Genomic DNA, 25,844 nt, shown 5'->3' with positions numbered 1-25,844 from the left:
TACTCTGGATTTTTTTTGCTGCTTATATGCCCTCCAATGACTACTCTGACTTAAAGCGGCCTTCTGATTTCTGGACAAGACGTTATCCTACGATCGAAGGAGGCAGTTTTACTACCTGCTCTTGGCCGCCTGTGCCGATTCCTCTCCAATCTCATGATTCTAGGCCATGTTTTCAGCCATCCAAGATGGCTTCAGACTACCTAATACCCACAGTACATTGCTAGTGTTAGACTACCAGTGCTCTGTAGCTGCTCTCGGATTGGTCACTGCTGGCCAATCAGAGCAGTGCTACGGGTTGCTAAAAAATTGCAGGATCCTGAACCAAAGGGTCGAAGGCACATCAGAGAAGAACAGCGTCAGGCTATATACCCAACCCACCGGTCTCTGGGCGGAAATTTGTCCTGAAACCAGAAGGTCATTTTAAGTTGTTCCTAGAGAGAGAGGAGGTCAGGAATAAGCATAACCGATGGAAATAAGAGGCTGACGTCACAAAGAATTAATTCTCAAGTGAAGATGTTTCAAGTTGAGATCATTAATTAGTTTATGATAGAACAAAAGTGAGGGTTTCATCTCTATCAAAGCGATCCTCTGGGTCTGGACAAAAAAATGGCCCAACAGCTTCTCTGACTACCTGATGCATGCTGTGCTTTAGTAGACATCATTAGTCTACAACACTACACCTGCTTTGATTGACCAGTGCTGACCATGTGAGCAGTGCCGGCCACTAGGAGTAGCATGTAGGGTCTTAGACTACCGATGCATACTGAGAAGCCGTTAGGCCACCTTTGTTTGTGCCGGACCAGAGGGTCACTTTTTTGGCCATTTGCAGTGACCAAAAGTTCCTCCGTATTCCTCTTTAGAAACTTTGGTGCACTTTGGAATACTTTTAGCTTCTGTAAACCTCTTTGGCTAAGGTTCCCATTACACTGGATGACTTCTTGGGAACTTAAGCTTCCGGCAGTCGTCCCAACGATTATCGTTCTTGTGCTTACACGTAGGAGTGATAATCACTCACTGAATGGAGGGGGAGCAGGCCGGAGATCTCTTCCGTCATCCCACCCACCTCCCTTCACAGTAAGCGGGCAGCCGTTCATAGATGAACGACGAGCGATAAGTGAATGTATTGTCATTCATTATTCAGTCGCTGGCAGAGTTTACACAGAACGATCCGTTTTGCATCTAGCGGTAGACTGAACGATCATTGTTGATGATTGACTACATATCAGAACTTTTTACTGCATGATATAAATGCCTGAAAAAGAAAACCAAATACCGAGTTAAAAACCCCTCAATGAGCCCCCATTAGCCTACATTGTTCTCTTTGAAGCTATACAAGTTGGTTGGGTGAAGCGACCCTCGTAGCGTACGCCTACTGCTTGGAAGAAACACAAATGTTACTGCTGCTTCTATCCGTTGACCAGATAGACCGCTTTGGATATGTCTTCATATGTATGACTTTCTTAACATTTTGCCCCTTCTTTAAAATCTATTTTCCAGTGAAAGGCATGCATAGCACAGCAATTTGATATACTGTAAATGTCTTCTAGATGGATATCTGACCGCTGGGACCTCCAGGATCCTGAGAGCAGGTTGTCCAGTACTCTGTTCTCAGGAGGCCGTGCATGTGTGCGCAGTCTCTTTCCATCAAAATCTGTGGCCTAACCGTGCTTACCTGTCTCCATATCTCTTCCACATTAAAGAGGTTCTCTAAAGCTTAAGGCCCATTTACACGCAAAGATAATCTTTTGAAAGCTTGTGTTCTTTTTGAATAAAGTGTTAATGGACACTAATGTCCATTAACACTTTATCATTTGCATGTAAAAGGGCCTCCAGGAGCTGTTTGCAGAGCCTGGCGTGTGACTAATCACACGCCGTGCTGTGCAAACAGCTGCATTATTCTCCTCTGGTCTACCAGTAGAATACAATGTAATCTCCTGGGTTCCTGTGGAGAACACAGCATGTGGCCTATTAAGAGATACTTTGTTGCTCTGCGGCTGAGCGATGTATTTTAAGTTCACCTTGAAATCATTGTTCAGATGAAACGTGCACAGTGGCAGCGTTTACATGTCACGATTATTGCTCATTTTCGGTCGTTTGAACAAATTTTGAGCAATACTCATTATGTGTAAACGGGCCTTAAGATATTGATGATGACCTATCCTTAGGATAAATCATCAGCATCAGATGTTGGGGTGGTGTCTGTTTTTTACAGGAACCCCGCTAATCAGCGGTCTGTAATGGCTATAGCACTGCAACCACTTCGGTGCATGCCAGGAGCATTGCTGTACTTGTTATATAGCTGCTGTGCCTAGTTTAGCATCTCAGTCCAATTCACTTCAATGGGACTGAGCTGCTCTTAGGTCGTGTGACCAACCAATGTGACGTCCCCGGCCAAAGTAGAGGCAGTTGCACTTTAATCAGTCGGTGGACCCCACCAATCTGAAATGAATGACCCCTTCTGAGGCTGTATCATCAACATATTAGTTCCTTAAAACCCTTTTGAAGCCCTTGTACACTAGGCTGTCCTATGGCTCTCTAGTAGGGCTCCCAGGGAACTGCATAGGGCCCCTCCTGTACCTCCAGTTGGCCTCCAGTTTCATAGTTGTTTTCATCTCTGAGATTCTGTACAAATTCGACAAAACAAAAATTGTAACCTGCCCCATCAGATGCCATATGTGGGGTCTATGTGACTCCGCACTAGGGAGCCCCATACTAACGGGGACAGCATTCATTCATGGCTACTTCCCTACTGGGGGACCAGGCACCTTGTTCACAGGACATCCCAGAGGGGTTCCAGAGGTTAGATCAGATATTTATGGCATATCAAACCAATAAGCATTATACTTGGTGTTATCTGGGGACAAAAATGTCTTCATAGCTGATCACAATGCTGTAAAGTACCTTTAAAAAAAATCACACCTCGCCCGATCCCCACCGCTTCTGTTACTCCAGTGCCTCGGGCCCCGCTGATCTTCAATTCTGGCTGTTGCAGTGATGATGTCCCACGAAAGGGACATAGATCTGCTGCAGCCAATCACCGTCGTATCTGGCTTCCTGGAATTGAAGATCAGATGGAACTTTTAAATTCTTTTACAGCAGTGGAAGCAGCTTTGCCAAAGTTTTTGCCCCCTTGATACCACCTTTTCAGTATTTCATTCTGAATTGTACATTATGTATAGTAATGGTTCTGCTTTGTGCCATGTGTTTACTTCATAGTGTCCTGTCCTTTCAGGTAGCATAACGCCAACGGTTGAGCTGAATGGTCTCGCAATGAAGCGTGGTGAGCCGGCCATCTACAGGCCCTTAGATCCCAAACCACTACCGAATCATCGAACTAACTACAACTACAGGGGGATGTACAACCAGAGGTAAGTGGGGGCCTTTCCTCTTAACTTCTTCTAAGTTGGGTCTGTGTTTGCAAAGAAACAATGACGTGCAGCCTGGTCCGCTGTTGGGGGGTGCTTGTTCTCCGATCCTTCCGCCAGGGCCACCACCTGTCATACTTACTACAGAAGTAGGAAGGATTCATCTGAGTGGTAAGGTAACTCTGCCTATACATATTACTCTACTGTGCACTTGGCCTCTGCACTTCCCCTTAGTAAAGCTGCCCATGTATGTGCTAGATGGACATTTTGGTGGTCTCACTCACCGGGGCACAGATCCAAGTCTATCCTCTGCACCCCCTATGGCTATGCTATGATCATTACCGAACAGATCAATAGAAGCTGCATGTAAATCACTTTTGATGTCAAGTACCCCTTGTATCCTGGTGACTTCCAACTTGTGGTAGTCAATGCATTTGCGTAATGGATACATTGTTACTAAGACTCGCGGTGCCTCTTACTATGGTTATATTTATGGTAACTGAAAGCTGTTGGCTCTGATGTATAGAAAATACCCGCCCGTTGGTCAGAACACTTACCACTCTCATGTATTGAAAACTTTTCACCATGTATTCTCATTTGAGGGTATGCAAAAGCAAGATTTTTCCCTATAATGTAAATGGAGAAAGATTTTCTTAGGCTGGGTTCACATGGGGCGGATTGGCCGCAGCGAAAAAACGCGAGATTTCCGCCGGGAGAACCGCTGCTTCAAAACCCGCGGCTGTTTTGAAGCGGCCCGGCCGCTCGCTCTATGGGAGCGCCGGCCACAGCGGAAAAAAAAAATGAACATGCTGCGGTCGGCAAATCTGGCTTGGCCGCAGCGGATTTGCCATCCCGTGTGGATGAGATTTCTGGGAAATCTCGTCCACATGGCTAGCTAATCCCGGGATTAGCGGCCGCATGCGGATTTGCCGTGGTGAAATTCCGCACGGAATTTCCGTGGCAAATCTGCCCCGTGTGAACCCAGCCTAACTGTATAAATGGTCAAAACAACGGAAACTGCAGTTTTAATGTTTCCAAATGTAAAATAATAAGGAGAAGAAATCCTCAAAATGAGCGTCATATCGAGTCTTCTGTATTCTCTAAGACTTCAGAAGAGAAGAAATTTTGATTTCTGACCGCCTCAAATCGAGTCCACCGTGCGGTCAAGCAGCAAAGAAAGCAAGTAGAAAGCTCAGCTGCCTAACTAGTAGAGGTATGACCAGTAGAAAGAGGGAGATTGTGATCCTCTTTTATAGATTTCTGGTGATACAACAGCTGGAATACTGTGTTCAGTTCTGGAGACCTCATCTATAGAAAGATTTTTTTATAGAGAGAGCAAATCCAAAAACAGCTACAAAAATAGTGGAAGGTCTCAAGAACAAAACTTAGGAAAGCCTTAACCCATTAAGGACCAGGCACAGTAAATATACGGCGCTTGGTCCTGGGCTTAAAGCACCGCCGATAGTAAAATAACGGTGGGGATTAAAGCCTCCCGGCTCTGCAATCAATGAGAGGCAGGAGGGTTGTCAGCTGTTAGTGACAGCTGATATCCCAGAGGAGAAGGCAGGAGGGCGTTTTAACCCATCCTGCCTTTTCCTACCCCGAGTACAAAGCGCTCAATGAGCACTGTGTACGTGAAAATGGAAGGGTGTCTTCTACTACGGGAGCTGGGCGGCGGTCATGTGACCGCTGAGGTTCCCTGCTACAGCAGAGCTGGGGGGTGGTCATACTAGACCCTGGCCAGCTCTGCCATTGACTGTCACTACAGGGGTTGCTTTCACCTGTAACTGGGGCTCCTGTGGACATCAGAAATGATGTCAGGAAATATTATTTTACTGAAAGAGTAGTAGATGCTTGGAACAAACTTCCAGCAGACGTGGTTGGAAAATCAACAATAAATGAACTTAAGCTGCCTTGGATTAAAGGGGTTGTCCCGCGGCAGCAAGTGGGTCTATACACTTCTGTATGGCCATAATAATGCACTTTGTTATGTACATTGTGCATTAATTATGAGCCATACAGAAGTTATAAAAAGTTTTATACTTACCTGCTCCGTTGCTGGCGTCCTCGTCTCCATGGTGCCGACTAATTTTCGCCCTCCGATGGCCAAATTAGCCGCACTTGCGCAGTCCGGGTCTTCTTCTTTTATGAATGGGATCGCTCGTGCAGGATGCCGGCTCCGTGTAGCTCCGCCCCGTCACGTGCCGATTCCAGCCAATCAGGAGGCTGGAATCGGCAATGGACCGCACAGAAGCCCTGCGGTCCATGAAGACAGAGGATCCCGGCAGCCATCTTCAGCAGGTGAGTATGAAGACGCCGGACCGCCGGGATTCAGGTAAGCGCTGTGCGGGTGGTTTTTTTAACCCCTGCATCGGGGTTGTCTCGCGCCGAACGGGGGGGGGGGGGGTTTAAAAAAAAAAAAAACCCGTTTCGGCGCGGGACAACCCCTTTAAGTATAGCTCTATCCTAGGAGATTGAGAAAAAAGAGATATAACTGCTGACTAGATGGACCGCGGGGGCTTTTTCTGCTGTCACTCTCTATGTCTCTGCTGTACCCAACATATTAGGCTGGTAAATGTTACGTCTATATATAAGCATAAACTTTGTTATCTGCAGTTCCACGTCTTGCCATTAGGGGGTGCCCTCTGCTTGTATATCTCACATTATATTGCAGCAGCATCAATGTCTTGTTGGTAATAGGAAAGCGATGCATCACACTTGGTTACAGTCTTAAAGGAAGGGTTCCATTGTGAGGTCTGCAGTCATTGTGGCAGTTTTAACCATAAAGGTCACCGATTCATTGATGCCCTGTAATAATTGGTTTTGTAATTAGTTTAGGGATTTGAAAGTCTCTTGTTTGCCTTGTTCTCCTCTTAGATGGGATATTAGGTTGTCTTCACACAATCTGAATTCAACTGAAAGGCTGACATCTGCTACAAAATCTGCAGCAAATCGGCGCTGTGTGAGCGCACCCTGTGAGGGAAAGGCTAATAGATGAGGGGTGTGCAGAATAAACAGGAGTCGTCTTCTGTGTTACTAGTACAGGCTTCTGTTGGCAGGTGAATGTCTGCGGACACCTTCTGAGGCGGTATACCAGCCGCCGTTGTTGGGGTAGCTTGTGTGTGGCACCCCCCCCCCCCCCCTTTTTTTCCTAACAAATTGTTAGTTTTTTGCCTGTTTTGTGATGGTGGATCCATTAAAAAAAACACGCAGCTGGGAAATTCAGTTTTTTCCACTGTTCAGGTCACTTGCACGGAGTGAGATCGGGTGAATGCAGAGGGTGATGCCAGGGTGCTTTTTGTCAAAAAATTGCTTAACCCTCAGCCCTGTCTGCCCACTCAGCGCTCGTGTTGAGCAGTTTTGCTTTTATAGAACCCTTCCTCGCGCCCCATATTCACCTTTTTTTTTACTCTATGTGACATTTTGCTTACAAGCGCTGTGAGAATTTAGAGAGGAAAGTAACTTTCCCAGCTGCACGTTGTCCGGATGAATCGGACACCGCAAAATAGATGGAAACTTAATAACTGGTTGGAAAATAATCACTGGAGCCGAACGCGACCTTCCCCCTACGATATCAGCCGGTGTACCGCCTCCGATGGTCCACAGACACTCCTCTAGCGGTAGTAGCATGCACTCTGTAGGAGAAGATTTGGGCGCCCCTCGTAAGTCACTTCTCCTCCAGTTCTGTCACATGGAGCAGCGGCTGCTGGGGGTGAAGCGTTGCGCTACGTATTCTGTCTCCCGTACTCAGTGTCCTCGTTCATCTTGGTCTCGGTCCTCAATGGGCAGTCTGAAATGAGTAACGATCGCTGCCCAGGTTTTATGGTAAATGTTCTGGCACATCCAGGCCAAGAGGGGCACACAATGATGTTTTTGATGCACGTTTCTCTTGAAGTTGGTAACTTTAAACATACTTTTTCAGGTTTGTTGTTACAAATCTCGGCGTGAGGCGGTTTCTGCAGCATGTGCATGACATTTTATAAAACCCATCCAGACACACTGAATGGCCACATAATTAGAGACCCCGGGCCATTCACGATTGGCGCGTCACTGTATGGAAATTAGACACAGGACTCCGGAGTGCAGCCGAACACCCAGAGGCCAAGTCTTCATTGGCTTAGAGTCGATACGAATGCACTAAAACGGGAAAATCCAGCAATCTGAGCAACTTCAAGTGAACTTGTCGACGGAGGAGGGCAGAGGGGGTGTCAGTAGTTCTGACGAACAGGAGATGCAGTTAAACAAGTTGCAGCCGAATGCAACGCTGGGGCTCCAACTGCGTACCCAAACGCACAATCTGTCATTCTCCGGCGCCGATGAGCTGTAGGCCTTATTCACATGAACTACAAAATCGTACGTTTTTGTAGCGCTACAAAAACACGTGTGTGAAGCTCATTGTTTCCAACGGGTTCTTTCGCATGAAAAGTTTTGTAGCCATTGGAAATCATGAGCCTCACATGCACGCGTTTTTGTAGCCCGTGTGGATAAGGCGCCATTATTAATTAAAGGGGTTGTCCCGCGGCAGCAAGTGGGTCTATACACTTCTGTATGGCCATAATAATGCACTTTGTAATGTACATTGTGCATTAATTATGAGCCATACAGAAGTTATAAGAAGTTTTTCACTTACCTGCTCCGTTGCTAGCGTCCTCGTTTCCATGGAGCCGACTAATTTTCGCCGTCTAATGGGCAAATTAGCCGCGCTTGCGCAGTCTGGGTCTTCTGCTTTTCTGAATGGGGCTCCGTGTAGCTCCGCCCCGTCACGTGCCGATTCCAGCCAATCAGGAGGCTGGAATCAGCAATGGACCGCACATCAGGTAAGTAAGAAGTCACCGGAGCGCGGGGATTCAGGTAAGCACTCTGCGGTGTTCTTTTTTAACCCCTGCATTGGGGTTGTCTCGCGCCGAACCGGGGGGGGGGTTGAAAAAAAAACAAAACCCATTTCGGCGCGGGACAACCCCTTTAAGAAAAACCAAAATGCAAGGCAAAAGAGCACAAAAATTGGATGGCTGGAAAAACCTCAGCTGGTCAGATGAATCCAGATTTCTGTTGCCCCGTGCTGATGGGAGGGCAGAATTGGCGCAAGCAGCATGATTGGATGACCCCTTCTTGTCGGCGTTCAGAGCATATCAGCACCTCCATCAAATCTGCAGCAACTGCAGAAAGCTTCCTGTCCGCAGGGGCCGATATTCCTACAGAACGATTTCAACACCAAGTGAACTCTGCGTGCTGACAATCTGCTGCAGTTCTGAAGGCCAAAGGAGGTCCAGTGCGCTACTAGCTCGGGGTCTCTAATAAAGTGGCCATTTGGTGTAAACAAGACAGAATTTTTCAGTCAGAGAAACTTCTGCAACATATCCGTCTCATAGCCAAAATGTTTGTTCTTCCAGAATAGTTCGATCTCTATAAATTTGTGGTTTTTTTTTTCTTGAACATAAACCCAGAATATCCGCTTCTTCTGGGTTTGGATTTAGTTTTTAGGAAGCAAGCTTGCACGCTTGCGGTACTTACACAAGTGCTTGCATGCATTCACACAAACATCCCTATCCTAATAGCAAGCAGTGCCTGCACTTACTGAATTGGCCACATGGTGGCAGTAGAAACTATTCAGTTAAATTGCTTGAAGATTTACGTAACGTATTTCATAGTTTTCTATTAAACTCGGTGGCGTTTTTGAAGGTATTAGCAGCCAGGTTACAAGCAGGAAATCGCTGCCCTATAAGCCAGGCTCACAACGGCGTATGATTACCGCTTATTACACGGGCGCTGTAGACCTGTGTGATACGCAGTAATGGGAGGTAATCCATTGCATTGCCGTACACAGTTCTGCTCACATTAGTGTGTCGGAATTGCGTAATATGCGAGCGCAAAAAACACAGCATTTTCTATTTTTGCATTGTAGATATGCAGGATACAGCCCACTGTTCCCTACGGGCACGTATATACATGCGCCCACACGCAATTACATTGTGTATGGGCGGCATGTATATGTACCGCGGCGAAGCGATGGCACTGGAAGTAGAAACACACAAAAAAAAGGGTGGACTGCACATGACTGTGCATGAGTACACTGTCATGCACACTACAATTTCGCTGCCATACGCGGCAGTATGGTGGGCACCGTCGGCTCCATTGCGGTAAAACGCTGCGTTACCCACGCAGTGTGTTACATTTACAGCCGTGTGAGCCCGGTCAGAAGCAGACACTGGATGAGGTTGAAGAAGGTTGAGGCATGCCTCGTGTTCCAAGTGTTAGCCGTATACGTCCTTCTTGAATGGCGACAGCCTATTTCTCTGCATTTGGATATGTTGACATTGTGGATTTGATGCAGAAAATTTGTCCCCATTTTTGACCCCACATCTACACCGTTTTGGCGCAGATGTGGGTGCAGAGAGTCGTCTTGCCTGCTGCCTCGCCAGTCGATGCCTATAAGCACCACGGCCTGTTACGGACACGACTGCAGAGTCACATGTCTGTGCAACACGTAATCCCCGGATCCCATGAGGCAGAGACCGGTGGGGAACCAGGCAAGACTCTGCCAAGTGTTGGGAAGGTGAGTAGCGATGCGCTTTCTTTTTTTTTGTTATTAACTCTACTAATCCTTATTTGCAAATTTTGCTGCAATATTGCAGGTAATCCAAAGCAAAATTCCTACCGGTTGCCATGCGTTACCGATTTTTACTATCTGATTAAACTTTGTGGGGAAAATCCTCAGCAAATACAAATACATGACCAATCAGGAGCAGAAATAAACAGATTGCGGGTTTTAAATGTACATCAATTCACCCTGCAGATCTGATATACAGAGGGTGGATGAGACGTCTGTAACATAACATGGTAACATAGTACGTAAGGCTGAAAAAAGACATGTCCGATCTTATTACCCCCAATGTTGATCCAGAAGAAGACCAAAAAACAGTGAGTTAGTAAATATCATCCACATTGATGCCACTTAAACTTGCTGCATGTTTTCCACCTACAATTCCATGGCTTGAAATGGGCAGCGTATACGCTGCATGTGAACATGCCCTTACACTAGTTTCATCTTAATGGGGTCTTATGATTGTTGCAGATACGGCTTCTTTAATCTCCAGTCAGCTGTTCTCAAAAAGTAGAAGTCATGTCTTGCTATATAGTAAATAAGGGAGATGGAACTGTAGCTCTGCAGCGCCACCTATTGGAAGACAGCATTCCTGCAAGCCAATGTTAGACTCTATATACAAGCTTTGTAACAATGACTGGAAATTCCCAGTTTTTAAAAAATGTTTTTTTTTTTTTTGTACATTGACTTGCAGAAATGCTGCCATCCAATAGGTGGCACTGCAGAGATATTGTTTCATCTCCCTTATTTGCATATTACCCAGAGAGGTGCTCTCCCTAAGGAGAAAAGATGGTGTTCCTGACCCTTGCTATCTAGTATTATGCCGCAGCTCCTTGTTTTGGCTTGTAGATGGGGGTTCACACACGGAGGACCCACTCATTGACGTCTATATGTCCTAATAGGGTAGATGCAATGACAGGAGTAGCTTCTGTAGTTCTGCATTACCGCACAGTACTATTGGGCTGCTGCTGTCTGTCATTTCTCTCCTTCCATAGTGTGATTTCATTGACACAATGAAGCATTAGAATAACCAGTCCTTGAAGAGGCCTGCCATCAGTCAACCATTCCCCTGCCTGCCATAGATCAGACAGATGGTGGGTATTCCTAAAAGACCTTGGCTTTGCTAATGACAAACAGCTTCAGTTTATGGCTTTTATCCGGATTGGCAGAGCCGAGCTGTAATCCTGTCTTTGCTCATCTTGATGCCTTTAGCAGCTTTTTTTCTGGATGCCGTCCAGCGTGGTTTTGAGTCGACTCTGCCAAAAGCGGCCCATTCTCCTCTGTTGTAGCACTGGCTGAGATTGTGCTACTGCAGAAAGCACTTACAGATTTCGCTTCACCCCTCTGCAGATTTGACGTCCGGCTTGCGTGACGCTTGGAAAAAGTGCGCGTTCCTGATTCCACAGCACACTTGCTTAGCGCCTTGTTAAACCGAGACCATTTTGGCTTCCTCTAGTGATGAAAAGCCCCCAACTTGTAGTTCTTGAGTCTCCTGGGACATCGGTGCACGTTCTCTCCTCACTAAGAGTTTTATTAGCTTTCACTAAAGCCATTTTGTCTTTTAAGAACGACTTCACAGCCCAAAAGATTAACCCTTTATTACCTCTAGAGTCTTGGCTATTCTACATACTATAAGGGTCAGAGGCGTAACTATAGGGGATGCGACTGTTCCTGGTCACAGGACCCTCGGGGCCCATAAGGCCTATCTTCTCCATATATTAAGCCTAGTAGTATGAATAAAGCAATATACGAGGGGCTGCTGATAAGTCTTTGGCTTAACCAAGAACGAAGCGAGATATGAAGATGAAGCTTTACATTTATTCCACATACTCTCCACGGATGCCAACACACTTCTTACATCGGTATTCCAAGTTCTGTAAGCCTTGCCAAAAGAAGGATTTCGGTTGTGCCTCAAACCAGTCATCCGTCGCAGCCATGACATCAGAAATGGTGTGAAATTTGGTCCCCTTGAGGTGTTTGTTCAGGTTTGGAAACATGATAGTCGGAGGGAGTAAGATCTGGTGAATAAGGTGGGTGGTCAACCAGCTGGAAGCCTAGCTCCACCAGTTTTGCCGTGGTCGCTTGTGCAGGCATTGTCTTGCAGAAACAAGATTCCTTTGGACAGCTTGCCGCGCCTTTTGGCCTTCAGAGCTGCCTTCAATTGGTCCAAAAGTTCAATGTAATACCTTGCATTGATGGTGGAACCATTTTGAAGGTAGTCCATTGTCAGCATGCCCTCCTTATCCCAGAACACAGGCGCCATCACCTTAGTGGCTGAGAAGCACTGTGCCTCCACTCTTTTGACTGCTCCTTAGTTTCAGGGTCATACAAATAAATCCAGGTCTCATCCATAGTGACCAGTCGATCCAGGAAGTTCTTATCAGTCCAGAAACGCTGACAAATGGCCCAGGAAGTTTTCACTCGCATGCTTTTCTGATCTGTTGTCAAACATTTGGGGACCCTCTTTGCAGATAGCTTCTTCATGTTCCAATGTTCATGGATAATGACACAAACACGTTCACCAGAAATCCCCATGATGTCTGCTATTCCTTTAGCTGAAATTCGCTGATTCTCCAGTATGAGGTTGTGCACAGCATCGGCGATCTCCGGAACAACAACCTCTCTTTGTCGTCCGGGATGTTCCTCATCATTGGTGCTGAAGTGGCCCGTTTTAAATTTGGCAACCCAGTTCTTAACTGTAGAATATGAAGGGCATTGACCCCCAATGTCTGCGACATATCACCATGAATATCCTTTGGGGACTTTCCTTGCAGAAACAAGAATTTTATCACTCCTCTGATCTCATTTGCTGTGAATATCACCTTAGACTCCGCCATTGTGTTTTCCCGCATGCCTAGATCACTGTTGCCATAAGCTACAAACACAACATTTTGAAAACATACATTAGACACATAAGACTTTCATGTGGTGTAACATTCGTTACCATAGAAACAAAAAAAGAACACAAAGCCAAAGACTTAGCAGCCCTTGTAACGTCTTTACTTGAAAATAAGACCTGCCCCCGATAATAAGCCCTGCCCTGCTTGAAATATAAGCCCCCCTCTATCCCTGAAAATAAGCCCTAGCTACACTACATGAAAACATTAAATTAAAATGCTCACCTAGCCTCCATCGTCCAGGTCCCCGCGGGTCTCCAACACTGTGGCAGGTTGCCATGTCAGCCTGACCAAGGATTCTCTTCTTTCTGGTAACAGGGTATTGAATTACCCAGCCTCCACCAAATGAGTGCTGTGATTGGATTGAGCGCCAGCCAATCGAAGCTGGCGCTCCATCATTCACAGCCCTTCAGTGAATGACATCACTGGCTGTGATTGGTTGGATTGCTACACTGACTCTTTGGGGGCAAAATTTATTATAAGACAGTGTCTTATTTTCAGAGAAACACAGTAGTTGGGGGCCCTGTTACAGATTTTGCATTGGGGGCCCAGAAGCTTTGAGTTGCGTCTCTAAGGGTACTTGGGTGTCGATAGTCACCTGAATAATCACTTAAACAAGCGACAACTGTGTGGCGTGCCGGGTCTGGGAGTATCACTCATACTTGCCTTCCTCCCTGACTGTCTGCCCACCAAGCCACCACCGCTTCTTGTATACAGTGGATTCTGTCAGCTCCTATGAGCTTACTAAACTAAATTTATGGGGTTCATAGGATCTAGGGTGCTGTGGGTGTTCAGAATTACTTGTCTTCATTACCAGGCCACTTCTAAATAGTCAGCCGTATACAAGGAGCAGTGGCTTGACGGGCAATGAGAGAATAGAATGAGAGTTACATCCCCGGACTCGGCACCCCAGATCCTATGAACCCCATAGCTTTAGTTTAGTGGCCTCATAGGAGCTGACAGAGTCCCATTAATCTCCTAAAATAATCTAAAATAACAACCCAAGATTAGGATTATTTGAGTCTATTAAGGCTCCATTTATAGCTGCCGATTTGCCCTTGAGTGAGCGAACGATGTCAGTGTTTGCCCGGGCAGCCTGTCTGTACAGGCAGATACATCGATGGCTCGCTCAAATTAGAAATCAATCAGCCGTTCACATTTGCTGTATAAGTTAGGAATAGCTGGCCAGGAACTGGGAATCATGGCCGTTGAATGGCGCCTTAAACTGGACCAAATGACCGCAAACTCAGGAACCCTTCATAAGGAGAGGATGTCTGATATAGCCAAAGGCACTGAATCATTGGCAGCGGAGAAATTAGCAAGGTGCATGCTGGCCCTTCCAGCATGTGTGTGCCCTGCAGGTAAATATCTTCCACACCACATCCCCCCCACCGCGCCAATCCCCAGCGTCCTCCACACCCCACTCACCCCCCCTCCATAGTCTTATATTACTCCCGCCTACATGGGGCAAGGCTAATCACAATTCCACAATTCTCCCAAAAGTTATTATCGTACCTTAGCAAAACTTTTACAATTATTCAAATTCATTTGGTTAATTGCCCAGTCCTACCATGTACCAAGCCAGTTCTTGACCGTGGAGACGTGGAGTATCTGTTCTTTCGATGGGTTTCCGAGAAACAAAAGCGCTCACCGCATGTGTGAAACTATTTCTGTTAGAGAGCATTAGGGTAATATGGCTCTCTTTCAGAAACTGCACCACTGTTCATCGTGGGTCATGCCCGGTATTGCAGCTCAAGTCCAAGTCGATTGAACGCGGCAGTAGAAGGCACAAACATTGGACAAGAGCGGTGATGTTTCTGGAAGAAAGCAGCCATGGTTTTCTAACCTTTTACCTCTCATACATGGTCAAGTGTCAGAGGAGATGCCTACAAGAAATGCCTACAAAGATCCGTACCGACCGGTGGCACAGAGTCAACGTAAAAAAACACAAAACTTGTTAGTGGATGTTTTTGTGTCCTCAGCGGCTTATTGCTTTGATCTCCAGTTCTCATACGTTTGTTTCAGGTCGGAGCTTCACTTTTAGATGTTTGAGTTTACGACTGAACATTCTGATGGGCTCCGAGTCGTAATTCGGACTAGATGGACTCTAAAGTGGTAACAAAGCTCGGCCAGTAATGCAGCTTGGCAACTGGGGCTGTTTTAGAGAAAGGTGGAAGGTTGATTGCTTCCAACACTGAACACATGCACAAAGCTGTCAAACATTTTAACAGTCTTTACCAAACTCAAGTCATCTTGTCGGCTCAAGAGAAAGAGCCTGTGAAAGGTTGATGCATCGGGAATGTTTACAGAGCGCATTCCACAGATCTTATCTCTCCAATTTTATACCTGGTTTATCTTAAGTAAAAGAAGAAGAAAAAAAAAAGTTGGCACGCTAATTTAATAATTTAAAGTCTTTGAAGTAACATTTCTGAGTGAGGGATATGAGATCTTATATTGTACGGCCATAATGATTGTTCGCGGTCTGCCTTGTTATTTGGAGGAGACGCTGCCTTTATGTGCGCTTGTTAACGCTTCAGTGGGTGGAATGCCCTAGATGTCTCCTTCCTATAGCAGTTCTAGTCCTTGGAAGTGGCAGAAGATTACAACTGGTGTATTATGCTTCTACTAGACTAGTCGGAAGAGGACACCTATGCAGATTCTTTGTCTGGTCGGGCTCACACAACCCGGCTCAAGACTCGTGCAGCAAGTATGCAATGACATGGGTATTTACCGCGTGCCGCCAATCCTTGGCATGTATGCGTGCATCATACGCGCCATAATAGGGCACGCTGCAATGTTTTACGCACATAAAACGTTGTTGGCGTGAGTGGCCCAATACAAATCAATGGACTATTGCCGTCACGCGTTGCGCGCAGGAACATTGTGCACGTGACACATAGTGACAATACGCCCGTGTGAGAGCGGCCTTGGTAGTTCTATGTGAAAATGACTGTCAGGGTTTCCATAATGGATACCATATTTTTGGTGAGAAAGTTGACATGGCTATAGGTTGTGCATAGTTAGTAGCTGCACCCACCCCAGTGCCTAAACAGGCCCAAAGGCCCTAATTAGGGGAGCCAAGGTAATGCGAAAGGGAGAAATTAGTAGTTTTAACTACATACATTCGAGAGCCCAAATCCAATTATGAAAATGAAGTCAATGAAACTTCTAGAGACAATTAGCTGTTGTCCACCGAAGAGCGAAAGCTGGGGAGTCTTTAAACCAGATGGAAGGAGACCAAACCCTGGTAAAAGCTTCAAAGCTATTATACCTTGAAGCAGTAATGTCCTCCTTATGGCATGAAAGGCATCCACCCATTGCGATCCTGTTGGTACAGAGGTAGCTCTCTACAACCGTAGGATGGGAACGCTCATAGCCAGTAAGAAGTGTTGGAGAAGGCCTTCAATAAAAGAGGACATTGGAAGCTGCATAAAGGAGAGCAAGGCCGCTTCCATATTGTTATAGAAGGAAATGATCTCCCCAAATATGGGACATAGTACCCACAGGTCTGAGACTACAGGGAAAATGTGATGGAGGAGGTTAGTAGTCCTTTACCAACGGGTAAGTGCGTCTCCTGGAACCTGCAGGAAACAGATATTTTGTGGGTTAAGAAAAAGGCCTGATGCCACTCAGCAGGGGAGAAAGATGCCAGTATTATACGTGACATGGTAGGTGTGGGATACTGTTACTGTTATGCATTGGGGCTAAGCCAGGGGCGTAACTATAGAGGATGCAGGGGATGCGGTTGCACCCGGGCCCAGGAGCCTTAGGGGGCCCATAAGGACTCTCTTCTCCATATAGGGAGCCCAGTACTATGAATAAAGCATTATAGTTGTGGACCCTGTTACAGGTTTTGCATTGGGGCCCAGAAGATTGAAGTTACGCCTCTGGGCTAAGCCGCTTCAGTTTACACCTCTGGTTGAGTACCAGCACTGTAGGGATCTTCTACAAGCTGCCGTATGCTCCTATAGTCAATGAAGAGCCATGGTGCAAAAAACTAGGACCCTAGTAGAGGAACCGGGAATGTCAGTGGTATAGAAAAGCTGTAAACTCTTTATTGGTGACTTGCTGGTCTCCAGCAAAGAGTTTAGACCTTTTTCCACATTACTGGCGCATCTTCAGTTCTCCCCCTATCGAAGATTGTGCCAGAATACTAGTTTTTTGCACCAGGGCTTTTTTTCCTTCACCACATTACCTTCTAGCTAGCATTAGGGCTCATGCCCACCGGTATATGCGTGAATGCTGCTGGTCTCCCGCAGTGTTTTACACAGTTTGTAACCATACGCTCTGCGGGTAGAGACCGCGCATGACTGCGTATCCTGCGTATGTATAGCGCTCCCGCTGCATACGCAGAGGAATGGAGCAGGTTGGGATTTATTGCTCTTGCGCATCTATACTCCGTATCTGCACGCCGGTGTGAATGGACGATTGAAAGTCTATTTAACTCCATTCACGACCTGTCACACGTCCGTGCAATGCACAGGTGATACGCGGTGAAGACCGGGCGTAGACATGAGCCCTTACTAGGCTGTGCACCATAGAGCCGTACATTTATCTTCACTTTTGAGTGTCTTGGATTATATTGATTCGGTGCCCTTTTCTTCCATCTTTTTGCACACAATGCTCTGCTCACTTGTCATTGGCCAAGCTATTGGTTCAGATAACATAAAAAATCTAAAGGTACTTTAGCCCTTATTTATGATGTTTTTGCGAAAGAAAAGGGGACGCACTAACTTTATGTGCAATGCTGCACTAAGACTATTAACCCCTTAGCGACGGAGCTTTTTTGCTTTTTTTCCCTTTTCGTTTTTTCCTACTCCCTTTTAAAAAATCGTAACTCCTTTATTCATCCATCGACGTCGCTGTATGAGGGCTTGTTTTTTGCGGGACGAGTTGTATTTTTCAGTGGTGCTATTTATTGTACCATATAATGTACTGAAAAACTTTAAAGAAAATTCTAAGCGAAGAGAAATGGGAAAAAAATGACATTCCGCCATCTTTCAGTGCGTTTTGTTTCTGCGGCGCACAAACTGCAACAAAAATGGCCCAATTACTTTATTCTATGGGTCAGTACTAGAGATGAGCGAATCTACTCGTTTCGAGTATTTACTCGATCGAGCACCGCGATTTTCGAGTACTTCAGTACTCGGGTGCAAAGATTCGGGGGGCGGGGGGGAGGCGTGGCGGTGCAGAGGGTAGCATCGGGGAACAGGGGGGAGCCCTCTCTCTCTCACTCTCCCCCCCCCCTCCCCCCACTCCCTGCTGCAACCCCCTGCTCACCCACGGCGCTCCCGAATCTTTTCGCCCGAGTACGGCAGTACTCGAAAATCGTGGTGCTCGGGTGAAAAAGGGGCGTGGCCGAGTAGGCTCGCTCATCTCTAGTCAGTACGATTACTACGATACCAAAGTTATATATATATATATTTATTTTTTTTTGCTGTACTACTTGCATTTTTTTAAGTTATTTAATTTTTTTAAATTATTTTTTGTGTCCATTTTTTGCGCACAATAACGTTTAAATTTTTTCGTTGAAATAGTTGAGTTAGGGCTTATTTTGTGCGGTACGTCTCGTTGTTTCCATTAGTACCATTTTTGCATACAATTGACTTTTTGATCGCTTTTTATTACATTTTTTTCTTGGATAATAATGCATTACTTTGCTTGGACTTTTATGGATGCAGCAATACCAAACACGTATTTTTGGTTTATTTAGAATTTTTTTCATTGCAAATATGGCAAAAGGGTTTTTTTTGAACTTTTATTACTTTTTTTTTTAAATAATTAGTAAAACTTTTTTGCTCTTATTCTTACACTTTCTTTTAGTCCTCCTAGAGGACTACAACCAGCGATGCTTTGATCGCTCCTGCAGTATGACCTAATGCTATAGCATTACGTCATACTGCTTTTTGACAGGCAGTCTATCAAGCCACCCCACGGGGATGGCTTGGTCGGCAGTCTCCCAGGGCAGCCCTGGGGCCTATTAGAAGGCCCCCAGCTGCCATGACATTTGCATGGTTCCCTTGATCTCACCACGGGGGGGGCCGTACGGGACCCCGGAACATCGTTCGGGGGATTTAAATGCCGCTGTCAGAATTGACAGCGTCATTTAAAGGGTTAATAGCCACGATCGGCCGTACAGCCGATTGCAGCTATTGCCAGCGGGTGTCAGCTGTAATAAACAGCTAACGCCCGCGCAGTATGTAGGGAGATAGCGGCGCTGTTTACCTCCATACACGTCCTGCGTGAAAAGACTGTGGGCGCCACGGACTGTACGCCTCTTCAGTGGAAAAGGTTGGAGCCTTCAAACGAGTTATACATCAGGAAATACTTTCAATGTATACCTGCGGCAGAAGGCAAAAACCATGCGCACAGTGCCTAAGGCTGGGTTCACACCCGGCAGGTTTGCTGCGGTTTGCCATTGTATATCCGCAGCTGTGAAAAACCGCAGTACAAGGCAAAGTCAATGTGTTTGGCAAAAAGCTGTTTTCACAGGTCGGAATTTTTCCGCAGTGCGGAAATGCTGCTGCCCCGTGGTTTTTGAAGATGCAGCATGTCAATTCTTTGGACTTTTCCGCAGCGCTTTTTTGTCCATAGACCTCCATGGACGCATCAAAATCCGCTCTAAAATACACTGCAAAAAGTAAAAAGCGCCGCGGGAAAAAACGCTTATGGATTTTCGGAGCTGAAAAAGAGCTCAAAATACTCAAGACAAAAATAAGCTTTAAAGCAGTTTTGCCACAGAAGCGGTTCTTCTGCAGCAAAACCGTAGCAAAATTACTGCAAATCTGCCCCGTGTGAACCCAGCCCAAAGGCCCTTTTACATGGGCCGATGAATCGTTCAGTGTAAATGCGTCCCCTCACCGAACGAAAAACGAAAATTCGTTTGCTTCTCGTTCGTGGTTCAGTTTCTGCATGCAGAAAACTGAGCGACGGATCGACCTGTGTGAACAGGCAGTTGTCTGTTTATGAATGACTGCCTGTTTACTGTCAATGGAAGCGGGCCGGCCAGGACAATCTCCAGCCTGCTTCATCTCTGGGACAGCCTGTTGGGCATCCATGCTCGACAGATTGTCCTGTGTTAAGGCCCACTTACACCAGCCAACAATCGATAATCGGTGCGTTTAAATGTGCGCCCATTGTGCGCTTTTCGTGCACTGCTAACTGATCGTTAAGGCTGGGTTCACACAGGGCGGATTTGCCGCAGAAATTCTGTCCGGAATTTCGCCGCGGCAAATCCGCCTGCGGCCGCTAATCCTAGGATTAGCCAGCCATGTGGACGAGATTTCTCAGAAATCTCGTCCACACGGAACGGCAAATCCGCCGTGGCAGAAGCCGGCACTGCGGCGCGGATTAGCCGGCCGCAGCATGCTCATTCTTTTTCTTCCTCCGCTGCGGCTGCGCTCTCCTCTATGGGAGCGCCAGCCGCAGCGGAAGAGTGAGCGGCCGGGCCGCTTCAAAACCCGCGGCTAAGTGCCGCGGGTTTTGAAGCGGCGCTTCTCCCGGCGGCAATCTCACATTTTTTCTCTACGGCCAAACCGCGAGATTTCCACTGGGATTCCGCTGTGTGGGAACCCAGGCTAAATTCAGTCCAACCTAAAAATCGTCGTTCACTCTTATCACAAGTTCTCCGCAGGTAGTGCTGATAGCATTGTTTCACGTCGGAGAACAAAGGAACTGAAAGCATATAAGAGCCCTCCAGCTATTAACTGCTTTCAGCTAAGGCTTCGTTTGAACACTTAATTGCTCTTAAGTAGCTGAGTAGCTACTTAATAGTTCATGCAAAATGATCGCTCAAAGCTGTCACTCAAACTGTCGTTTGAGCGATCTTTGAGCAATCAGCCCGTGTAAATGGGCCTTTAACCCCTTGAGTGGCGGGTTTCCTACCACCCTGTCGTGCCCACCAGGGCAGGTTTTTTAAAATGGTCTAATCATTGAATTTCAACTAATTTTGCAGTTGCGTCTCAAGAGCCATAACTTTTTCATTTTTCCATTGACATGGCCATATGAGGGCTTGTTTTTTGCGGGACAAGTTGTGATTTTTTTAAACAGGGGGGAGGAAAAAAAGAAATGGGGGAAAAAAGAAAAAAAGGGGCCATGTCATTAAGGGGTTAAATAATGTATTAACTTCCATCTCTGGGTTATTACGACGCATGGATACCACATGTGTGATTGTATTTTTGATTTTTTACAAAGTAAAGGGAGACAAGTGTTTTTATAATTTTTTACCTTTTTTTATTTTTTTTTTATTTTTTGTCCCTTTAGGGGACTTCCACAGGGACCCATCAGGACCCCCTGATCACATTCCAGGGGTCCGATGGTGACAGCCCTTTACATGCTGCAGTGACAGCCCTTTACATGCTGCAGTCACATAGACTGTAGCATGTAAGGGGTTAACACAGCAGAGATCAGAGGTTTTCTCTGATCTCTGCTGTAAGAGCTGGTACCTAGCTGTCCTCTGACAGCTAACAACCAGCTCTCCCTGCCACAGAGACCATCGGCTTGCTTCTGACAAGCCGATGGTCTCTATGGCAACCTGTAAACAAAGCAGGACATTGCCGATATGCCGGCAATATCTTCTGCTGGTTTTTCAAAGCCCTTGCACTGCTCTGTGTGGGTCTGTGCAGGCAGAGCACAATGTCACAGCTTGTGGCATTGTGCTCTGCAGCTCCCATAGTGATACATAGCCCCGAAATCTTCCGGGCTATGTCACTATGAGCAGTGGAGCTCGTCCCGGAAAATTTCCGGGCGTGCCACTCAAGGGGTTAAAGGGCCCTAAGGTTTAGAAATTACCAATATGGTAATAACGTAAATCATGTAAGACCGTTTAGATTGTGGTTTTCTAGTGCTTTGGTTTTTCCCACTTTTCGTTAGTTTGCGCTTGGCAGGGGTGGGTTTCAATGCGGCATCTTTATTTTTGTTTGTTTCATCTGGACATCAGTGGGCATCCATTCTTCTTTCCTGGCGATCCCCTATTATTGCAGCAATAGTTCACTGTCGCTCGTTGACTTTACCTTTTTAGATTTATGACAGAAAAAATGAAGCGTGAACCACATACCCGGTGAAAGACTAAGCATCTGTTTGTCATTAGATGTTTGTTCTCTGATTACTTGATGGCAAAATAACCTGTTGTCAGTGACCTTTCTAGCTAGTGTCAAGATGAGATGCCTTCATTCCTTTACTTACACCCCCCCCCCTCACCCCCCTTTCCCTTCATGTATGAGACCTTGGGCACGGCCCTCTATTTGGTTGCACAGTGCTGTAATACGGTACCCATTCACATGCCAGTTTCTTTACTCTACCCACCTTTTGCCCCTTGTCTCCTATGGAGGCATGCAGTTATTTTGTTAGCTTTCATAGGACTTTGAAAGGGGGAAAAAAAGTGAAACAATCTATAGGATTTTGTATCTAAAGCCCCATTTACATGCAAAGCTGATCGCTCAAAATTCGTTCAAAAGATAGGGTGCCCATTAGTAGCATATTAGCTTCATTTGCATGTAGATGAGCCTCCCTTCGCTGTATGCAGGTAACAGCAAGTGGTCTGTTCTCTACAGACATCCCTTTTGTTCTTCCTAGGGACTGCAGCTGAATACAATGTTATCAGTGCTCCGGTGGAGAACACAGCATGCGGTCCCTGCTATCAGCTCTCCCATGAACGATGGATTTTAAACTCAACAAAAAAATCCTCAGCCGAAAAGCAAAGCGATAATCATTGCATGTAAATGGGGATTAATGTGATACCAGTACCTAATGGTGCGTATGTCAAGGGGGACCTTTGCTTGTTCACATTGTTCTTTTGTTTGTTTCTTTAGGTTTATCTTTTGTACATATATGATAAGATGTTGTTTCGCTGTGAGCGAGGCGACGCAGCGCAGGGGTGAGATCACTCAAACAATGCAAGAGGAAGGGAGGAGGTTTTTAAAAGGGCATGTTCCGTGCGCCAAGGGAGGTACTGTTGGACGCTGGTCAAGATGTGTGGAGATCCCTCCTGTCCAGTAGTCGATCTGTGGCTATACCATACAGTAATTGGAAACAGTGGGCAATGTCCGTTGCCTGATTCTTAGAGATTGCTGGAACTTCGCTGCGCGGCTACACTACTTAATGGACACATGGTGATCTGAGAGATCCCAAGGTGCTGCACTACCCCCTTTGGTTATCGCCAGCAGATTGAAGTATGTCGCTATTAATAAAGTTCTGGTCTTCTTGGCTGAGTGACTCTGCTTACCTTATTGGAGCAACTTGCTCGCTCCATTAGCCCACCCCTGATGATACTTGGGTGAGAACCCGTATATTGGAGGCCCACTCCGGTCACTTCCCTGGATGTTCCTGGGGTCTTGGGCAGATCGCCACGTGACCTTGTAACAATCTTCTTATTGCTGGCCCTTCCCTTTCCTCTTTAACACATAGTATGTCAGCACATGTGGTTATTATGGTATGACTCTTAAAGCCTCTGTGAAACTGCTGAATAGGCTTTGCAGGGTGCTTTAAAGAGGTTTTCTGGGCATTTACTATTGTTCACCTATCCCCACAATATAGTTGATCGGTGGAGCGCTGCTACTCGCGATCCTGATCCCCACCGATCCTCTGGTTCATTGTCAGTGCAGCTGAGCCGTCCGTCCGCATTCGGAGCCAGAAGTGTATTCGAAGGCTTCGCTCCAATGGATTTCAATTAGGCCAGTTTCACATGATCGTATGACGGCCGCGTTTGTGTCTGTATTACAGATGCGCAAATTTGGTGATAATACGCTCGTTTGAAGCCAGTTCTAAAGAGATTTACTTATAAAAATATTACATACCACCAGTGAAAAAGCATTAGTATGAGCCTGCCACACATTTAAAGGGGTTGTCCCGCGCCGAAACGGGTTTTGTTTTTTTTTCAATAGCCCCCCTGTTCGGCGCGAGACAAACCCGATGCAGGGGTTAAAAAAAAAAACGGATAGTACTTACCCGAATCCCCGCGCTCCGGTGACTTCTTACTTACCTTGCGAAGATGGCCGCCGGGATCTTCACCCTCGGTGGACCGCAGGTCTTCTCCCATGGTGCACCGTGGGCTCTGTGCGTTCCATTGCCAATTCCAGCCTAATGAACCCTAATAAATGACAATTATGAAGCAATACACTGTGGAGGCAAACAAACTAGAAGTCCCTCATGGGAACTAAAAAAAATGTTAAAATAAGTTGAATAACATTTTTAAGTAAAGTATTAAGTAAAAAAAAAACTTCCCATTTCTCATATATGAAAAGAAACAAAACTGGTAATGCCGCATCTGTTAGAGGCAAACCATTTAAAACATATCAATATCTTACATAGTGAGGGTCACCCTGTCCCCTAAAGAGAAAGCAAAAATGAATTAAAAAGCGATCAAGAGACCTTTACGCCCCCACCAAAACGGTACTAATAAAAACCTACAGGTCCTCACAGCCGCATTGCCAGAAAAATAGTAAAGGATGGCAGAATGTCAGAAATGGTTCCTATTGTCTACTTTACCATCCTTTTTATTTTTCCTCAGCCGCACTACTAAATATGATCGGCCCTTTATTTAGCTCATTTTGATTCTTGGATCTGTAAAGTAAATGGTGAAGAAAACTTTGGTTCTTCCTGTCCAAATTAGCTTGAACCAAATCGGAAGCCCACCAAAACCCCTAAAACTGATGTAGAACACGAAGAGCCATGAACGCCACATGTAACACTCCGAGGTATACAAGCCTTCCACGGCTCTCAGCCAGTGTCATACACCCACATTCAGGACTAGTGTTGCGTGAACTGAACTAGTAGAATCTCTTTTTTTCGGGTAGAACGTTTGCTAAAAGCTCAGTTCAAGTTCTTGCAAAACCGAACTTTTAACAATTTCGACCCTTAACACTTTCCAATCCAATTTGTATCCTGGTTTTCCTAGGGGGCTTACTCTTTTTCTGCCGTTATACAACGGCGCTATCTGCTGGCTTAAGCCAGTACTGCATGAGGTGACACGTTGGATAGGCTCCGACAGCAGAGAGGCTGGCAATATACAGTAAGAGAACCCCGACGGACGTCTTCCAACATCGGAGCTGTACAGCCTTAAATCATAATGTCTTCAGAGGTCAGACAGTGGATTGGAAAGGGTTAATAGCGTTCTACTGGTTTGGTTCATTCGGCACTAAAAGTGAACATGAGCCCTTATATTTTGTCCTCTGTTTTGCGTCCGTAATATGGAAGTGCGTCCCGGCGTCACCACGAGTCTCCCGATCCGAACTCTGAGCCTCGTACTTTCCTGTTGAAGAAGAATCGCACAAAAACATTCATGCAACAATTTGTATAACTTTATCGATCCAAGACAAAAATGGCTTGTGTGCATTAACCCATTGAAACTAATCTCAGACCGAACTAAATGGGCAAATCATCCTAACCCCAATAACCGGTTTACGTCACGCTATCCATAGATGAAGCGCTCTATAAATATTTCTAGATGCGTTTCAGTCTACTCCGATGATTGGCGAAAGCAGAGCGTTCTTTTTATGACCGTCTGGGAAATAATTAGCCACTTTCCTTCAGTGTTCTGAAGTTGCTGCAATTATCAGGTACTTTAATACTTTTACCTTCCCCCGATACGCGGCCGGCTTGTTGGCCAAAAAGGAACTTACAGAATGTTTGGAGAGACAAGTGTACGCCGTGAATATCGTCTTTCATTAGCGAAGCATTCATTTAATTAGAGAATTAAAATGACTGTGGGAACGTTTCAAAGGCCCACTGGGCTTAGTGGCTACTCGGAAGGTTTTTGTTTTTTTTCTCCCCTCTATATTTATCTCTCAGCAGAACGTCATGAACGTTTTCATGTACTTTGGGAAATTAAAAGCCAAGCGGCGTGCCAGCTCCGAGGCTTGTTATTGTCTGTGCAGATGAAGTATGTCAAAAGGATTTACGCTTCCACCTTCCTTTGCCATAATGGTTGATTGAGTTCAGTTCAGCTGGCAGTGGTTGTGGACTATATGTTGAATAGCTGTAATT

General features: G+C 45.9%; 1 protein-coding gene across 4 annotated transcripts in view; it reads left to right on the top strand.

Annotated features, from left to right (window-relative positions):
* STAU2 (staufen double-stranded RNA binding protein 2) overlaps nt 1–25,844 on the top strand; it is a 271,721-nt gene that overhangs the window by 49,168 nt on the left and 196,709 nt on the right. For all 4 annotated transcript variants that reach the window (XM_066578585.1, XM_066578583.1, XM_066578584.1 and 1 more), the window contains one exon: nt 3,233–3,368. In XM_066578585.1, coding sequence (XP_066434682.1) covers nt 3,233–3,368 — 136 coding nt within the window. The remainder of the gene's footprint in view (nt 1–3,232; nt 3,369–25,844) is intronic.

The sequence above is a fragment of the Eleutherodactylus coqui genome, chromosome 9, assembly GCF_035609145.1.
Source record: "Eleutherodactylus coqui strain aEleCoq1 chromosome 9, aEleCoq1.hap1, whole genome shotgun sequence".
Classification (NCBI taxonomy): domain Eukaryota; kingdom Metazoa; phylum Chordata; class Amphibia; order Anura; family Eleutherodactylidae; genus Eleutherodactylus; species Eleutherodactylus coqui.
Note: the sequence above shows the minus strand (reverse complement) of the source record. Positions and strands in the feature narration are given on the sequence as shown.